The 16,812-nt window shown below is 41.9% G+C and overlaps 2 protein-coding genes across 4 annotated transcripts in view; both read right to left on the bottom strand.

The window, feature by feature from the left end:
* The window catches only part of CHLSN (cholesin), a 137,893-nt gene extending 127,633 nt beyond the window's left edge, over positions 1–10,260 (bottom strand). Inside the window, exons 1-2 of one of the 3 annotated variants that reach the window (XM_076351329.1) lie at positions 10,191–10,260; positions 8,342–8,487 (exon numbers count right to left, since the gene is read on the bottom strand). In XM_076351329.1, the coding sequence (XP_076207444.1) occupies positions 8,342–8,470 (129 nt within the window). In that variant the 5' untranslated portion in view covers positions 8,471–8,487; positions 10,191–10,260. Of the gene's footprint in view, positions 1–8,341; positions 8,488–9,735; positions 9,800–10,019; positions 10,077–10,190 lie in introns of those variants that run through there. The other 2 variants (XM_076351328.1, XM_076351330.1) reach the window with 2 other exon arrangements.
* A 2,763-nt stretch (positions 10,261–13,023) lies between these two features.
* On the bottom strand, positions 13,024–16,369 carry ZFAND2A (zinc finger AN1-type containing 2A). The gene is made up of 6 exons (XM_076351043.1): positions 16,277–16,369; positions 15,530–15,624; positions 14,762–14,892; positions 14,258–14,410; positions 13,621–13,710; positions 13,024–13,178 (listed from the first exon to the last, which is right to left on the bottom strand). Exons 1-6 carry the CDS (start codon positions 16,329–16,331, stop codon positions 13,169–13,171), a joined length of 534 nt encoding a protein of 177 aa, XP_076207158.1. The 5' UTR covers positions 16,332–16,369; the 3' UTR covers positions 13,024–13,168.
* Positions 16,370–16,812: the final 443 nt, after the last annotated feature.

Below are 16,812 nucleotides of genomic sequence, written 5' to 3'. Positions count from 1 at the left end.
GATGATATTCCAAACATCCATCTGATGATTGAGTAGCAAGACCGGAAGAAGATACACATAGATAGTGACGCCTGTGGGAACTTAATTTATAAACTTGCTTGGCTTTCAAACACATAAAGACAGAAGAATTACTTCTGATACTAAAAGCTTAATATTCTTAGAACAGTGAGAAACGTGACATGTTATTTTCTTATTCTAATGTAAAGATGGCTGATGAGGCATGACACTGTTGAAGTGTCATGCAATCAGAAGCACAAACTTGCTGGCGGAGATGCTGCTAAAGTTGACATCAGATCACACAGAACCTAATTGCGGGCTCAGCCCATAACAACGGGTCTATGAGGATCCATGGAAAACTGTCCCTGTCCCCTGCTAGATTTGTGCTCTTCTTGACCCTCACTGATACTGAGTGAGACCTTTTGGGTCTTGGCCAGATTTTATTACAAGACATATAGGATCAGGACAGTCGGCCGCTCCTATTCTAAGCCCAAACTAGACCATGACTTAATCTAGACAAATCTTTGTAAAGAAGATACGATGTTTTAAACAAAGTGTGGTAAACTTTTACCTGGAAAACAAACAAACAAAAAAACCCCACAAGTTTGTTAAAAATGCCTTTAGAAAATCATGGAGCTACAGACTTGGACATAAGAATAGCCATGAAAGATGGAACTTTCATAATAAAATAGGAAAAACTTGTCTATTCCAAAGGTAACTAGAAAAAAAGAACCAGCCAGTGAGGTACATGAAGGCTCCAAAGTCTACTCTGAGTCCACAAAAAGGCTGTGACCGATTTCAGTGAGCTTTGTATTACAGTTCAGTATAACAGTTCTGTAACCACCTAGTTATTTTACAAGTGAGTAAATATGAATAACTCCCATTCATGATTCAGTACATAATGTAAAGGTAGGATAGAATGACAGTTATTAAAAGCATGTATTTTCCCCGCACACAAGATTTTCTACTCTCTTTTATATAACCTCTCTGCTCCTTTTTAAGCGATGCAGCTCTTAAGTGTTCGGTACATTCTCTGAACAGTTTTGACATGTTTCAAACCGTAAGATGGTAGGAGCAGAGCTTTGTCCTCCCTTGTGTATACATGCTGTTTGCAAAAGCCTGGTTTACAGATGCAAATTATTAAGATAATGCTGAGAAATTTAATAAAACATTAGTTGATGATCTTCTGTTTGATGCCCTACAGAACTCGTGTGGGATTCAATTAGAAATAGGTAAATGCATTCAAAGACTGAGTCTGGTTCTTTAAGCAACAGGTCCCCCTGTCAAATACCTTCATGCCTGTACCCTCGTTATTTCAGGCAGCTTCTAAAAGTCAAAAGAATAATTTTCTGTTCTAATTACCTGTTGGATGTAACAGACAAGCACTTTCCAAGTATTTATTAATCTGTGTGGCTTTGATCTAATACCCAAGAGCCATTTTATCTATACTGTAATTTATTAATTAACATATGTAAGTATACACTAATCTTTCATGTGGTTCACAATATTGCATCTAAACACAAAAGGTATTTTGGAGGAGGAAACTTCTGGTGAAATAATTCTATTTTCTCATTCATATTGTGGAAGCAGCCATCATCCCCCTTTTATCTGCTCAAATTTTATTATTTTTTTTTAATTTTTAAATCTATTCTATCAATATGAGATAATTTGTATTTTATAAAAATCCTTATACCAGATTCCTACACTGTTTAAAAAAGCTGTAGCATTCTCTCAGGGACAGGGAAAACTGCTGCTTTTTAGAATAAACATATTTTAAATATCCAAATCTGTGCCATTTTAGCTTTTTGAACAAATTAACATTAACAAAATAGTACCAAGAGCAATAAAGAGGAAGTAACAAATCCACGAGAATCAGGCTTGCATTAATATGTTATGCTATACACACTTCCAAGTTTCAAGCCCTGTCAAGAACAATTGCCTTTGATTGCCCATTTCTCTGTTCTTTATCCTATATCAGAACGTAGCAAACATTTATCCTTTCAAGCTTACAACTTAATTTCTTGCCAAGTGGAATGTGTTTTGTGAATTCAAACGTGATGGGACTTTTTTTTGTTTTTAACTGAAGTTATACATATTTGGAGGTTTTGTGCCAAATTTTCTATATTCAGCAATTTGGGCCTTTTCCAGCAATTTTCATTTGTGATGCCTCTCTCTATGATGAGTTAGAAGTCATTAACATAGGACCAGAAAAAAATCATAATTGACAAAGGACAGAAAAGAGTGTTCTCACTGGACTGGAGCTGGGTGACACGTAGTCAAGCAGACCTAGCCTCTGCTCCTTACTTCAACAACTGCTCGAAGAGCGTTAGTCAACAAATTCAGCCCACAAGTGGGAATCCTGTACTGAATTTCAATTTTGTGAAGATATTTGCAGCTAAGTCATGAAAGCAAGGATTTATACTGGAAACCTAACAAGAACTGTCAAGGAAGGTCTCACCACTAAGTAAAGAATGGGAGCCAAGAGGAAACGTCAAGTACGTGCTCCAAGAAGAGAAGGAAGAATTACCCCTCTTAATAGCAAAGAAGTAGAGTTTGGTGGTGAAACACAACCGTCCCATCACTTCAATACCCTGGCTATATTAATAAAAGTAAGGGATTAACTTTGAATGTATACAGATTAAGGCAAATACCCAGAATTAGCATGAAACTCTTGCTGGTTAATATGTAATGAAGAATGCACAATTCCTTTAAACAAAAGTAAGAAATACACCACATATTGTTTATACCAAACACAGTTGGGGACGTGAGCCTTTCGCCTGGGAAAACCATCTTCAAAGTAGCAACTGTTTTCCCAGCTGTGAATACTCTTTCCTGGGAAATCTATTCCTACCATTACAAAAATAATTTTCAAAGGAATGTAAAATTATTCAGCCTAATCTATGCATATCCGTATTTCAGACACTTTTGTACCTTCTTAGACATGTCTGTTTACAAAAGGCCTACTATTCTCTATAAACACTATATGGTATCACAATCAAATTTACCTCTTTTAAAAAATAAATAGATGTATGGTTAATTTAATAAAATAATTTAAAGCAACTCTATCAATATTCTGATGAAAAAGTGTAGCAGGAAACAAATGTTTCAGTCTCATAAGTAGCTGCCCTCAAAGTTTGGGCTTGTTTTTATTTTCTTTTTCCTAATTTGAGAAACATCGCATAGATAAGAAAGCAGACAAACCAAGTAGGATCTCACATGGTAAGTCAGAAATGCCAAATGAGTTTATAGCTTCCTAATTTTTTTTCAACTACCAGAAGGCCATCCTGCAGCGAGGCAATCAGAAGCCAGTGGACCAGCAAACTTGTCTCTTCGTGCAAGTAAGAAAAAATACAAATAAAACAAGAATAAACATTCAACTGAAAGGTAGCCCAAAGAAAAGAGAAATAGGCCAAATATTTCAATTACAGACTGACCAAAACCAGCAGACTAACAAAAGCGCACTGAGATTTAACTGCCATTTTGAGAAATAGCTATCATCCCCCCTTTATCACCAGAAAACTGCTAACTGCTGATGTATCTGTACACAGAGGGATGGAGGGGGGGAGTTGAAGGGATGGAGGGGGAAGTTGAAAGATTGTGTCATCTTCTCTTGATAAAATGGACAAAACTCTATTTGCATGTTAGAGAGATTTTAAAAATGGTCAAAAAAACTAGTACAAGACAAGATTCTTATTTTAGGAGGTTATGCTAAATAAAATGAACTTTTTGGAATTTATTTTCCTTTTTTCAAAATTTAAGATTGGTTTTCTACATATTTCTTAAACAAACAAAAATTAATAACCACGGATAAAACTAATGCATACAAACAGAGAATTAAGCTAGTAAAGCAAAACTAAACAAATGCAGGAAGAGTTGATAGTGGAATTGCAATGCAAGCAGTTTCCAAAATATATTTTTAATGTATATAAGATACATCTAGTATTGGTAGCCTGGTAATCAGAAGAAAATTCTGCAACATCACACTAAGTTGTAACTTCATGGCACTTTTTAGGATGGGAAAAATACAAAACAAGTTATTTTGATGGTTACAAGACAAGTTTCCCATTAATTAAAAAAAAAATAAATTAATGGCACAATAAAGGATTACTGAGTTTGTTTGCAAATCATCCACAACTCATTATTTCAACAACAGGCTTTGGTATGAATTAGTGGGTTGTCAAATAAATAAATACACTTTCCGATGATAGCTTTACAGTATCTGCTTGATAGGTTTTGTAGCATGAATGTCTAGTTTGCATTCACTAAACATTCAAATTACTACCCCAGTTACCTGATTACAAGCAGCATTAGAGATCGTATCAAAGTAGCATTCCTAGCTATTCCACCAAGCTCATGCCAAAACGTTTGTCTCCATAGCCTAAACATAGTTTTATGGGGTTTTCCACCACTACAAGCAAACAACGATTTTAAAGAGTAATTTTTTGTGGTTTGCTTTGCTGTAGTACTAGCTTAATAACTCCTTATTGGCCTTTATGATAACCTCCAAAAAGCTGAACAGAAAAACCCTTTCCCTGCTAATTTTGCCATTTTCCATTTAGTAAACAGATCTTACTGTTTGGGCACCTGCACACTAGCCCTCTGATTAAAGAAACACCATGAGCTACTTGTTTACTTGCCATTGTTTGTACTATCTGTATGGAATCTCAAAAATTAAATTCCTTTCCCACTGATTTTGCCTTTATCTGGGGAAAATGTTGATTCTTCCTCCTCCAACCATTTGCAATGCTGAAGATAACAAGGAACATACAAGGAAACACTCACTGACTGTATGAGCATTACCTAAAGTACCCTTCAACCATGAACAACAGGATTTGATTTATAAAGATTGATTGCCTCTTAGTCATTGTAATTTTCCTTAAAGTTACAATGTTTGCTAGACTAAATTGGGAAGGAACAGGAAAATAATATTGTGTTCTATGGATTATGGATTTTGAGTCTTGCCCAATAGATGTTCAACTCCGGACAAATTTCTTACTGTTCTGTAGAAAGCCCACAGCTCTGAAAACAGCACTGGAGAAACAAGATCTACCCTTAAATTACAAGGTTAAAAGATCCTTTGATACAGTAAGGTCATTGTGGGTAGAACTCAAATAGCCTTCATAAACAAAGCAACCACAACATGTTGTTCCCTACCTACAGTGTTGTAAGTGTCAGTACTGCTGTTTCGATAAGCTTCATGGCATTAAGGCAGCTGAAATTTTGAAGGGTGAAGAAACCCATAAACAGAAGTAAGACACAGGTAATTGCAAACAAGCACTTCTAATGCTGCTGTTATTTCAAGATTACACATTAGCAATATTGTAAATATTTTTTTCAGAGAACTGAAACAAAATTAATTTGTCTCAGACAAGGTCCATCAGAAAGTCTTTATTTAAGAAGCCAGTATTTAACTTCAGACCACCAGTCTAGATGGCACATTTTAAATTGCTTTTCTTTATGCCTATGTTATGTGACAATTCAAAAGAATAATCTCCAATTATAGGAAGGTTTAACATATGAGTATGGTAGGAAACTACAAAATCGTTAGAAAACAAGTAAAACTAATGTCCAGGCATAAAAAAAAAAAAAAAAAAATCAATGTTTAAAATGTGGGGTTTATTGCCAAGTAGCTAAATAAAACAGTAACATTATGAAAATCTGTCAGAAAAAACACAAGACTGAATTAAGTTTAAAAACTTGTATTGCTCAGCTCCACTAGAGATGTGTCATTTAGAGCTGTGCGGTTCTAAGATCATTCATGAAAACATTTATATTGGTCTTGAATTGCTCATTGCTATTTAATGTAAACAGAAGAAATTGAGTAGATGAAAATCAATAAAACATCGAGATTACTCTGAAAGGTCAAGTTGTTCCAAGAAAAAATGCTTTAGTCTAGGCTGGTAAGAATTTTTGAAACAAATTTCATGAAGGAATGATCAATGTACACTAAATCCAGTCAGTTAAGACACATTTCAACTTGCCTGCCTGCAGCTCTATAACAAAATCAATTAGATATTTACATTTTCCACTTTGGAGACTAAAATTGCTGTACTAGAATAGAAAAAAAAAGTAAATCACGGGAAAGTAAAGTGACTTAATGAACCAGTGAAACCTCTCTCCCACCAAAAGCAATGTATATTATATGTATATAGCTATTATATAGCTATCTTTCGACTTCCTTCCATCACATATGAGACTCCTTAGGAGAAACTGGAGTCTATCCGTCCTTAAAGAATGCCAAAAAAGTTTTCTTTAATTCAGTTACTGCATTAAAAGTCAATCAAAGTTCATTAGAATCCAGTTGTCATACTTCAGGAATTTCTGTAGATCTATCAAGGTTCTGGCTTATTTTAAAGTAACAGAAATAAAATTAAAGAAACTAAGGCTGCAGAATAAACACACGCTCTCAGCAGTTGCCTTTATTTTTGTTCCAAATTTCTTCTTTGGAACCATCCAGACTAACCAAGCGCATCACTGCAGCCTCAGAGTTCCTCCTGATCTTCCTGTACACACAAAGCAATTTTACCTTGTTTTCTACCACATTTTCCATGCTGACAAGGTTTGATGTCCAAAAGCATTTTAAAGCATAACTGCCATTGTGACTTAACCAAGTATTTCACACAAAGCTGGGAGTACACATGCTAAGTAACCATCATAAACTGGTAGACAGCTAACTTTCATTAACCATTTCTGAAGTAAAATTGCTTAAGGTCTGCCTAACATTTTTCATTCTCAACAGCAATTTCAAACAAAAAAAATGTGGTCTCCTAACTTACACTTTCCTACTATCAAACAGTTACAGTTTATAAAGCTGATGCCAAAAAATGGCTTGCATAGACCTTATATGGTATTCCCTAAAACTAACACTATATACATGTTTAAGCCACCCACTGACACCAACTTTTATAATTCTAAGAACTGTTGTGCCTAGTGGTATTCCCTAATAGTATTAAGGATTCTTCTTTACATTTAATATTTGCTCTTTCTTTCACAGTCCTACAGTCTGCATGGCCAACAAAACTAATTTGGGGGTTCTAAGAACTTATCACTTGACATCAGACGGTCCAAAAAGGCCCCACTTGCTAGGGGTTTGAAGCCCACTTGGGATTTTTTTTCCATTTTTACATTAAATTATACAGATTGTCACAGGCAATACAATTTTAATGTTGACATTCCTATTTCACACTGTTTTATCCTGGAAAATTGTTTTTACTCAAATTGAATTATAGTACTGTGAATCTGAAGTCTGTAATACACACCATATAAAGGAGAGCAGAAACATTCCCTCTGATTAAGCTCTAAATACCAGATTTTCTATTTTTGCTTTGATATAGACAAAGATGCAATCTTTCCCTACTTTACTTAGGGATATTTCTGCTGAGTTCAAAACCGCAAGAATTTACAGACCTCTGAATAGCTACTGCCAATAGGTTGGCGTTTCTTATATTATGCTTCACAAACTTTAAATGTAATAGCTAGAGACACTTATGCATGCAAAAGCTCTCAAAAAATATTCTTGCCAACGAGCTTAAATAAAGTCTAATAACAAAATAAGAAGCACTACTTTTTAGTTATATGATCTCCATTGAGCTATACATCTCACGATAAATGAAGTAACAAGCAGCTTTCACATCTATTTTATATTAGGCCAGGAAACATAAGAGAGTTTTTAAGACCATTTTTAAGACCTTTGCCTTTCCTTCTCCGCCTCTTGACAGTATCAAACCACTTCATATTTCTTTGATCCACGTTCTACAGTAACCACTCAGAACAGCAGAATTAAACTGCCCTGTTTATGTATCATTTCCATCACAAAAAACTTACAGCTCTAAGTTTCCACTTAAATAACATCCCGATATTGCTAACTTCATTCTCATAAAATTAATTCATAAAATGTTCAGTAATACAAAGAAACTGCTGACACCTTCTGGTCACTTGACATTCTGTCCAAAAATCAAGAGGATTTCCAAGAAAACATCCTTCATGTTTTTCCAACCACTCAGGATCACATGAAGACTGAAGCTACGCCTATATTGCCATATGACAGTTGCTTAAAGCCATTCATTTGGTTCGCCTTTCACCCACATTCTCTCACCCATTCTCCATCTTTCACAGAAGCATCCGAAACAAACAGAGATCACGTACTCTGACTGCTACAATTGTATCGGCTTAATTTATTGTCTCCTTTTAACTTTCACTCTAGGTATACTGCATGCAAGGAAACATCGCAACTGAATCAAATAGCACATTGGTATTCAGTACTGAATCTTGAAACCCGTCACATCACAGGTAACAATATATCCACCTTTTATCAAATTAAACAGTCAAAACTGGGAGAACCTACCTGCAGATTTTGTTTCTTTTTCTTTGGTTCAGTTTCCGATTCCAGCTCTCCCTTTTGGGCCACACGTTGCTTTAGCTTTTTTCTTTTTTCTGCCTTCTTTTCTTTTTTTTCCACATTCGTTTTCGGCATTTTAAAATTTAACTATTCTGTAACAGAAACCACCAAACTGCAATTAGAATCTTTTTTTAATATTAAGTATCAGTCTCGTATACAGACAGAGTTATACTATAATTACACTGCTACGAGAATTATTTGTGACTACTTAACTATGAAATGTATGTCTGCACTGAATTTTGATCCATTTTGGAGAATTTTCATCATGTTTCCTTTAGGCATACATTATAGTTAAGCTACTGTAAAACTAGAATGTCATTCTCCTGTAGGAAACTCAACGCCTATTGTCCTCACAGGCCCCATTGTGGAAAACGCTCCACTGACCCTCCTGGTAATAATCCCCCATAACTGATGCTGTGCTTTCTGCAGGTCATAACGCACCACGCTGAACTGTTTTATCAATTGTCTACCTCAGATAACACCAATCAAACCGCTCTCTTCTCAAAACACATTAATGTGACTGTTAGTCATCCCATTAATATACATATGTGCGCATACACACATACTCACAAGCAAAAAGTAAGCCTACTTTATTACTAAACAGAGAGTTTTAAACCACCAGTTCTGTTTATAGTGCAAGTTTTTCTATTTTCATACAGAATGTGGAAAAACTATGCTTAAAGAATTCTGCCTCACGAGTTTTATCTTTCATTTTACACTGACCTAAAGGCAAAGGCGAACAGGAGTTGCAGAAAACCTGGTTCTGAAACCAGGTCTAGTATGTAACTGCGTATTATTTCTCTGAGAGAAAATCTGATTTAAGCGGCTTTAAACAGCTGCCCCAACACAGTCACTTTCTCAGTAACAGCACAAACGCTACAGTTGACTCAATCACAAATATTTAGCTTGAAAGACGCTCTGAAAGCTAAAACAACCCACAAACCCAGTTTGGTAGGCACCCATGCAGCTGAACCCGCACAGCCGATGGGTAGGAACCCCCTATGCCGCCTGGCAGAGCAACAGGGACCCACGTCCTCGGCACCTCTGCCACAACGGCACCTCAGTTAACGACACTCCGGCCAGGCCAGGCCTAGACCCGGGCACCACCAGGCCCTGGCCAGGAAGGCACTGCCTCAGCGGGCGGGCAGCACTTAGGAGGCGCCTGGCCACCGCCTTCCCAACACAAGACCCCTGGGTTTGCTTTTCCTTTTGTCGAGGAGCGAGTTAAGGCCTCGTGACTAGAAAGTTTTTAAATTTGAGTAGCACGTTCTCGAGAGCGGCCACCAGACCATCGTTCACGGGCAAAGCGACGCCGCTGTCCTGTCTCCAGCACTACCCACCAGCTCCTCCGCAGCGCACACCCAGCACCGAGCCCCCACCCTCAGCGGGGGTCGGGGGGCAGGCGGCTGGGGGACGACAGAGGGAAGCCGCACCGGGCAGGGGGGAAAAAGACACCCCCCCCCCCCCCAGTCACCGCCACCACGCCTGGGGCCGGGCCAGGTCGACCCCCCCCGCCGGGCCCGGAGACCCCCAGGGTTCCCGCCGCCCCCGCTTAACGGTGGCCGCGGGGGGAGGGGGGGGGCACAGAGCACGCGACCTCCCCGCGCCCCCTCCCCGCACGCACCTCTCAGGCCCGCCTCCTCTGCACGTTTAACTGAGCCCCCCGCTTGGCGCCGCAGCCCGCCCCCTCCCTCTCACTGGCTACAAGGAGAGAACGGAGGCGTCTGGTTGGCGCTCGGCATGCCAATCCCCCAGATGGCCAATAGGAAGCCACGCTCGGACTTAAAGCGCCCACCTGGAACACGCGTGCTGAGGAGCGCTCGGCCGGCTTTGGGAGGCGCGCTTGACGTCACCTTTCTGCGCCGAGATCCTCCACGGAAGACATCCCCGCGTAGGGGCGGAGCCACAGAGCTGGCGGTGGTTTGCTTCCTCTGCCGCCAGGGTCGGGATCCCCCCCGGGGCTGACAGGGGTCCACCCGCACCCTGACAGGGATCCCCCCGCGCCCTGACAGGGACCCCTGCCCCTCAGGGCCTGGCAGGGATCCCCTCAGGGCCTGGCAGCACCCACCCCTGCACTCTCCACGAAGGACACCGGGTGGGAGGCCAGCCCCAGTGCTCCCCGCATAAGCCAGGGGTGCTGCTGGCCGCAGCAGGCCCGCGCGTCTCCCCATGGGTGCCATGCCAGCTGCTAACACAGTGAGATGCGGCTCTCTGGAGAATGGAGGCGATGCCTTTTAGCCAGCAGATCCTAAAGGCTCCATGTCTGAGACAGAGTGATCTGCTGTCCTGATCGGGTCTGAGGGAACGTGCCGAGAAGAGGCGGACATTGCGGCTTGAGGGGACGAGAAAACATCTCTGAGGACAAGGTTTCCAGGGAACGGATTGGTTTCCATGTTTTCATTTTCTATAAATGCCATGTGCACAAACATTTCCATTTCCCCTTGGTAATTTAAGGGCAAGAATATTTACCAAAAACAAACACGTAGATGGAATATTTTTTTCATGACAACCTGAAACAGGGGTTTTGTTTCCATTTGCTTTGATCCCAGTAAGAGCTGAGATGCTGGCTGTGGTAGCAGATGCTGGCAGCAGCAACTCCCCATTATATACACCGATGGGAAGAGGTAAACCTTCACACCTCTGCTTCCTTCTCCTGTCTGAACCAGGGTCACACCTGCTGCTGCTCCTCCCACCTCCTCCCCACACCCTGAGGTGCCAATCCTGTCCCCCACCCATCGCTGCTGGGCTGGGCAGAGCCTCTCAGCTCTGGTCCACGTCCTCACACCACAGTCAGCACCTGCTGCTGCTCTCTGCTGGAAACCCCTTCCCATGCCACCAGTGGGGTGCACAGCATTGTTTGGGAACGTGTGGCCAGTTGTATATTATACAGAAAGAATACAAAAGTCCTAGTACTGTAGCAATGCGCTAGGGCTGAGTTATGGCATTAGAGCACACAGGATAAGCAGTAGGTAGTGGTATCCAAAATTAGAGTTGTAATTTAAGCTTTTGTTCCAACATGAATAGGGAAAGCATGTTTTCTATGTTTAGACATCCTAAAATAATGTTTGTTTTATTATGTATCCTATTGTGACATCCCGTGGTTAAACACAGTATTACAGATACCATCAAATCACAATTTTGACCACGTGATTGCATAAAATTAGACTATATGGAATTAGCAGTGGTAACTCATACCTCCCAGCTTTACACATTCAGTTTGGCCAACTACAGCCTTCCACATAGCTTTGATCATTCTCCAAAAACCTCTCCTGGATGAGAAGAAATCACATTGAGCCAAACATGAATATGGGATAGCGCACATTTCTTTGTGCTTGTGCGTTTGCCAGAAATTACATTATCTCTGCCCTTTCTGATAAAAGGCCTACGAGTCAGTATGTTGATTGTTTACATGCTATGCCTGTGAAGGACCATAAATCCCCATTTCCTCTTTAGGCAACGTTTGTGCTCTAAGGATTAAGCCTCTCCAAAGAGAAACAAGAAGCACCCAAGTCTTTGCACAACTGCAGTAGACCTCCAGGTTGTATAAAGCATAAGCATTAAATGCACTTATGCTCACATCTCTTACAGTATTACCAAAGATGATTTTTCCCAGGTCAAGGAACACACCATTCTCTGCTATGCAAACTGCTCATCCTCCCACCTCAGCAAAGCAGGGTTGGGCACTCACAGCTGCAGGTGATTCAGGGGACTGCAATTACCCTTCAGTTAGTCCTAAACCAACACTCCAGCCCACCAGCCCCAGCATGCAGAGGAACAGCTCCAATGACACATGAAATTGAGGTCTTGACCCCCCTGACAGCATCAGTAAGCCTTGGCATTTTTCTCACAATTAGCTGGATGAGAGGTCTACTTAGATCCCAGCTGGGAATTAGCATTGTTCATTAACAGCACATTTCCATTTCATCAACCTACAATATTTCAGGGCTCAAGCTAAGCAGCTGGATATTCATGCAGTTTTAAAGAGCCAAGATAGCTGATCAAGATAACAGATGGAGCATACCTGTTATGTCTTCACTTGTTAAAGCTTTTCAGGAAGACAGCAAGAGTAGCCTCTCCCGACAACACTGTATTTTGGCCTCATTCTCATTACATGGGACACAAATAGTTAATGCTACTTTCTCTGGCTTCCTTTTTACCCCAAACAGAAAAGATACCCATGCAAATCTAGGTTTCTATCTAAGGGGCAATAAATTATGAAGAATTATACTGTGCATGCCTCTGAGCACTAGCCTTCAGTGAATTGCTTAGGGAGGGCTTAGAAAAACTAGGTATGGCTTTATAAATCAAGTACTTCCAATGACATTCAGAAACCAAGAGGCAGCTTATATAAAACTGGCTTCATGTTGATGTATGCTGTTTGTCAAGCAGAATGCTGCACTGTGTGCCTGTTCATTTCCAAAAGGGTTGAGACATACGACATTGAGACATGCTTCTATTTCAGACTTTCATCTTCAGAAACTCATAGTTCAGACTTAGTATGCCCTAAGCAAAGCTGGCTATGTTTCATACTAATTTTAGTCTTCTTCCTACCACCATTCCCCAGTTTCTTCCACCAAGTATTTTTCATAGCATTACAGCTCTTATTCCAAATATAGGAACAAATAAAGTTGGCTTGGAAAGGGTGACAGTTTATTGAATGTATAACACATTATGATACAAAAATAAGTTAATTGCATAGAAAATTTTAAAGACCTATAGACAAGATTAACTTTAAAGTAGACAGATGTTTGATCCAGATGTGAAGAGCCTCTACTATCTGCATCTGAAAGACATAAGAACGCACTGTAAGCTTTAGTCATGTAACTCTTTCAGTCACAAGGAGATACACCATGGCAGGGAAGGGCTTGGGCCATTTATTTTAATTCAGATGCTTGCTATCCTTTCCTCAGCATTCTGATGACTGTATACCATTTTCCCAGAACTTGACTAAGCCTCACACTGAGCAGGCGGGAGACCAGCCTGCTGTTACAACAATTTGATGTCCTAATGCTTGTGTCAATATAGCTATTTTAATCACTACAGTACGGAGAAGTGAAGATTTACTTGTGCTGTCAGAAGCCCTCTGCCACATTCCCAACACTGGTCAAAGATCAGCTGCCAACTCTAGAGCAGTTAGTGGTATGACAGTGGCACTCCTACACCATGTTGACATAAGACTATTTTTAAACAATCTTGTTTGTTTTTTCTCATTCTACAGCTTATACCTGTTGTGCTGAAGACTCCCATTAGATGGCACTCCAATTGCTCCCATTGACTTGAAGGCAGTTTGAGAGGCTCTCATCAGAGCTGCATATCTACAAAGAAATACAACCAGGCTCAGCACCTCTTATGCACACTGCCGGTAGTTTCACTCTTCCATCAGTTTAGTTATCTGCATCTGTCACACAAGCCTTACAGTCCTATTGCACAGAACAAGAGAGGTACATCTGCCTGCAAGAGACAGATTTTTATTAAAACTAAGTTTAAACTTTGCTTGGCAAGGTATTGATTTTATTCTTTACTTCAAGGTGCTGGAAAAAACTTTAGGATTCTAGTACTTAAGATCCAGACCCCAAAGGGTACTTGAGATGGCCAGTGTTTATTCACAGTTAGAAGACACCGAGTCACACTATCAAGATAAGTAAGCTTGGAAGAATTTTAGGAAGGCATTTGACAAGAAGCTTTTATCTTGGCTCACAGACTTTCAGAAATTAGGCCCAAAATACAGAGAGGAAATAGTGGCTATTTTATTCAAGTGACCAGTAGTTCACAGAATTCCCTCTTTGTCTGAGCTCCCCACCAACCCCTGATACTAGCTCTGAAGTTTCAGCTTGAGCTCAAAGTATTGTAAATACAGCTTACCCTGCCTTGGAGGTGGGATGGCTGCTCCCTTTACAGTCATGATCCAGAGGATGCCGATGTTTTATGCAGAAGTTGCCACCACACTGTTCACAAACTACCTTCATCATCTCTTTCCTTTTGCAGCCTGGCTTTAAGCACTTGTTTGTGAAGATCTAAATAACAGAGGACATGAAGTTGGCAATGTTTGCTTGCTTTGTGATCAGCTTCCCAAGTAATGACCAGGCTGAAGCACAAATGCTCAAGCGCCCTTAGAATTAAGGTGAAACAGAGCAAGCTTCTACACATTCTGCTGTCAGAAGACTAAGCCTCACACTGAGCAGGTGGGAGATCAGCCTGCTGTTACAACAATTTGATGTCCTAATGCTTGTGTCTATATAGCTATTTTAATCACTACAGTGTGCTTGTGGAGCACGCTGACCAAGCCTCACACTGAGCAGGTGGGAGACCAGTGTGCTTCACAAGCATTAGGCAGGCAGTTTAGACTTCAACAGCAGTTTCCTTATCCTCTGCTTCTGCTGGGCTGGATTGTATTTGCAGTCCTTATCCATGTGGGCTCCAACCACAATATCTGGTATTTCCCCCTTCTGTACTGGGATAGGTGCATTGCAGAGGGGACACACTGGAACCTGCACATTCTAAGAACATACAACACAGATCAGAAGTCCCACCCAATTATTTTTCTGTCCTTCCCCTTCTCTTACCCATGGGTGATAGAAGTGTTCACAAGTGGTTTACGTTCTACTCATTTACTAATGCTTTTAAAGATATACTTCACAAAGGTAACTGCAAATCATTACCCAAAAAATAGACATGCTTTGCCAAATCAATTTCTAGCAACATATTTGGTAAGTTGACTTTAAATATGCTTCTAGGCTTTCTAGAATTACAGCCTTTGAATACTTCAAAGCCCAAGTATGGGCCAGAGATCAAACTTCGGCCCCACTTACTCTATTTCTTCTGTAGTTTCATGTTTGCTGTCCTTCAACTGAAAGGACTGGGGCTGCAGAAAGTTTTAGGCCACAATACATTACTTAAAATATAAAGCGCTCCTCTGGGAAGATGCGGTGTAAGTGAAAGTAACTAGAACCTAGCAGTACTGACCTCCGAAATGTTATGTTTCTACATACTTGAAATTCAGCTGTATCATTAACTCACATCTTGCGGTTCTCCCATGCACTTTTATTGAAACCACAGGTCAAGTTTCAGAGCAGCCTTCATATGTGACTTAGCAATTCTGCACTGTGAATTACTGACTCATGTATAGGAACTTACTTTCTTGTAGGCAGAGCTACACTTGTGGTCATCATAACGGATGTGACCTTTACAGAAGACTTCCCCACAAGCATCGCATTTCAGAGGAAGGAAGTCTGGGAAAAGAATAAAAAAAGAAAGATTCTCACAGAGCAGAGCTAACAGCTGTAAGAGTACTTGCAAAAGACTACAAATAAATTCCAAAGCAAATTTTTGTCTAGTGACAATCTAATTATCTCAGGAGAAAGCACATCATTCTTCATTAATATTAAAACTAAAAAAAGTAAGAGCGGTAAGTTTTGCCTCTTTTTATCCAGTGTTAGTCTAACACAGGCCATAAATACCTCAGGAGCTCCTTGAACACAGAAACGTTTAGCAAGGCATTAGTCAAGGGCTAGGAGCTGAAGTACAAATCCAAAGCCCAGGCTCAAAAGTATTTTTATCCTTTAAAAGACATCCCTTAAGAGTTTAACAACACTGAGAACAAAGTACTCCGGGCTCAGCTATTACTCTCCACAAGACCCACTGAGGAGGGGCCACAGACGCGGCGCTGGTACCTGCTACTAACCACAGCGCCCGGCTTCCCGAAGAGACTCGGGGTACAGGACGCTGGCCTCCCCGGGACACACGCTATCCGTTCCTTACGGGCCATCCGGAGGGGGAGCCAGCCCACCTCCCGGAGCGCACACCACCACCCCCCCCGCCCCGGGGAGCCGGCCCTCGCTCACGGCTGCCAGCCCTCAACCGCGCCCCGAGGCCGCCCCTTACCCAGCTGCTTGCAGGTGCGCTCCGAGCAGTGCTCGCCCAGCCCCGGCAGCTCCATGCCGGCAGGGCAGCGGGATCCTCGCCCCGGGGACACGCCACCGCTACGGCCGCGGCCGCCGCCTTTATGCGCCTCCCGCTGACTCAGCCCGGGCCCGGGCCCGCGCCCACGTGCTGAGTCACGTGCTGAGTCACGCTCCCGCCCGCCCCGGCCACCGCGGATGACGTTACGGCGGGCCGAGCCAATGGCGACCCCCGTCCTCGGTCGCCGGCTGTCGCGCATTCTAGGCGGGCGGCCAATCGGCGGCCGGCGGGCGTGCTGAGTCATGCGCCGGGGGCGGGGCCGTGACGGGGCAGATCTGGGCGGGGGGCCGGGGAAATGGCGCGGCGCGGGCGTGGGGCAGGGGCACGGGCACGGGCACGGGCACGGGCACGGGCACGGGCACGGGCACGGGGAAGGGGAAGGGGAAGGGGAAGGGGAAGGGGAAGGGGAAAGGGAAAGGGAAAGGGAAAGGGGAAAGGGAAGGGCACGGGCACGGGCA

Source organism: Aptenodytes patagonicus, chromosome 13, assembly GCF_965638725.1.
Source record: "Aptenodytes patagonicus chromosome 13, bAptPat1.pri.cur, whole genome shotgun sequence".
In the NCBI taxonomy this organism is placed as follows: Eukaryota; Metazoa; Chordata; class Aves; order Sphenisciformes; family Spheniscidae; genus Aptenodytes; species Aptenodytes patagonicus.
The sequence above is the reverse complement of the archived record's forward strand: the minus strand, read 5'-3'. Positions and strand labels throughout refer to the sequence as shown.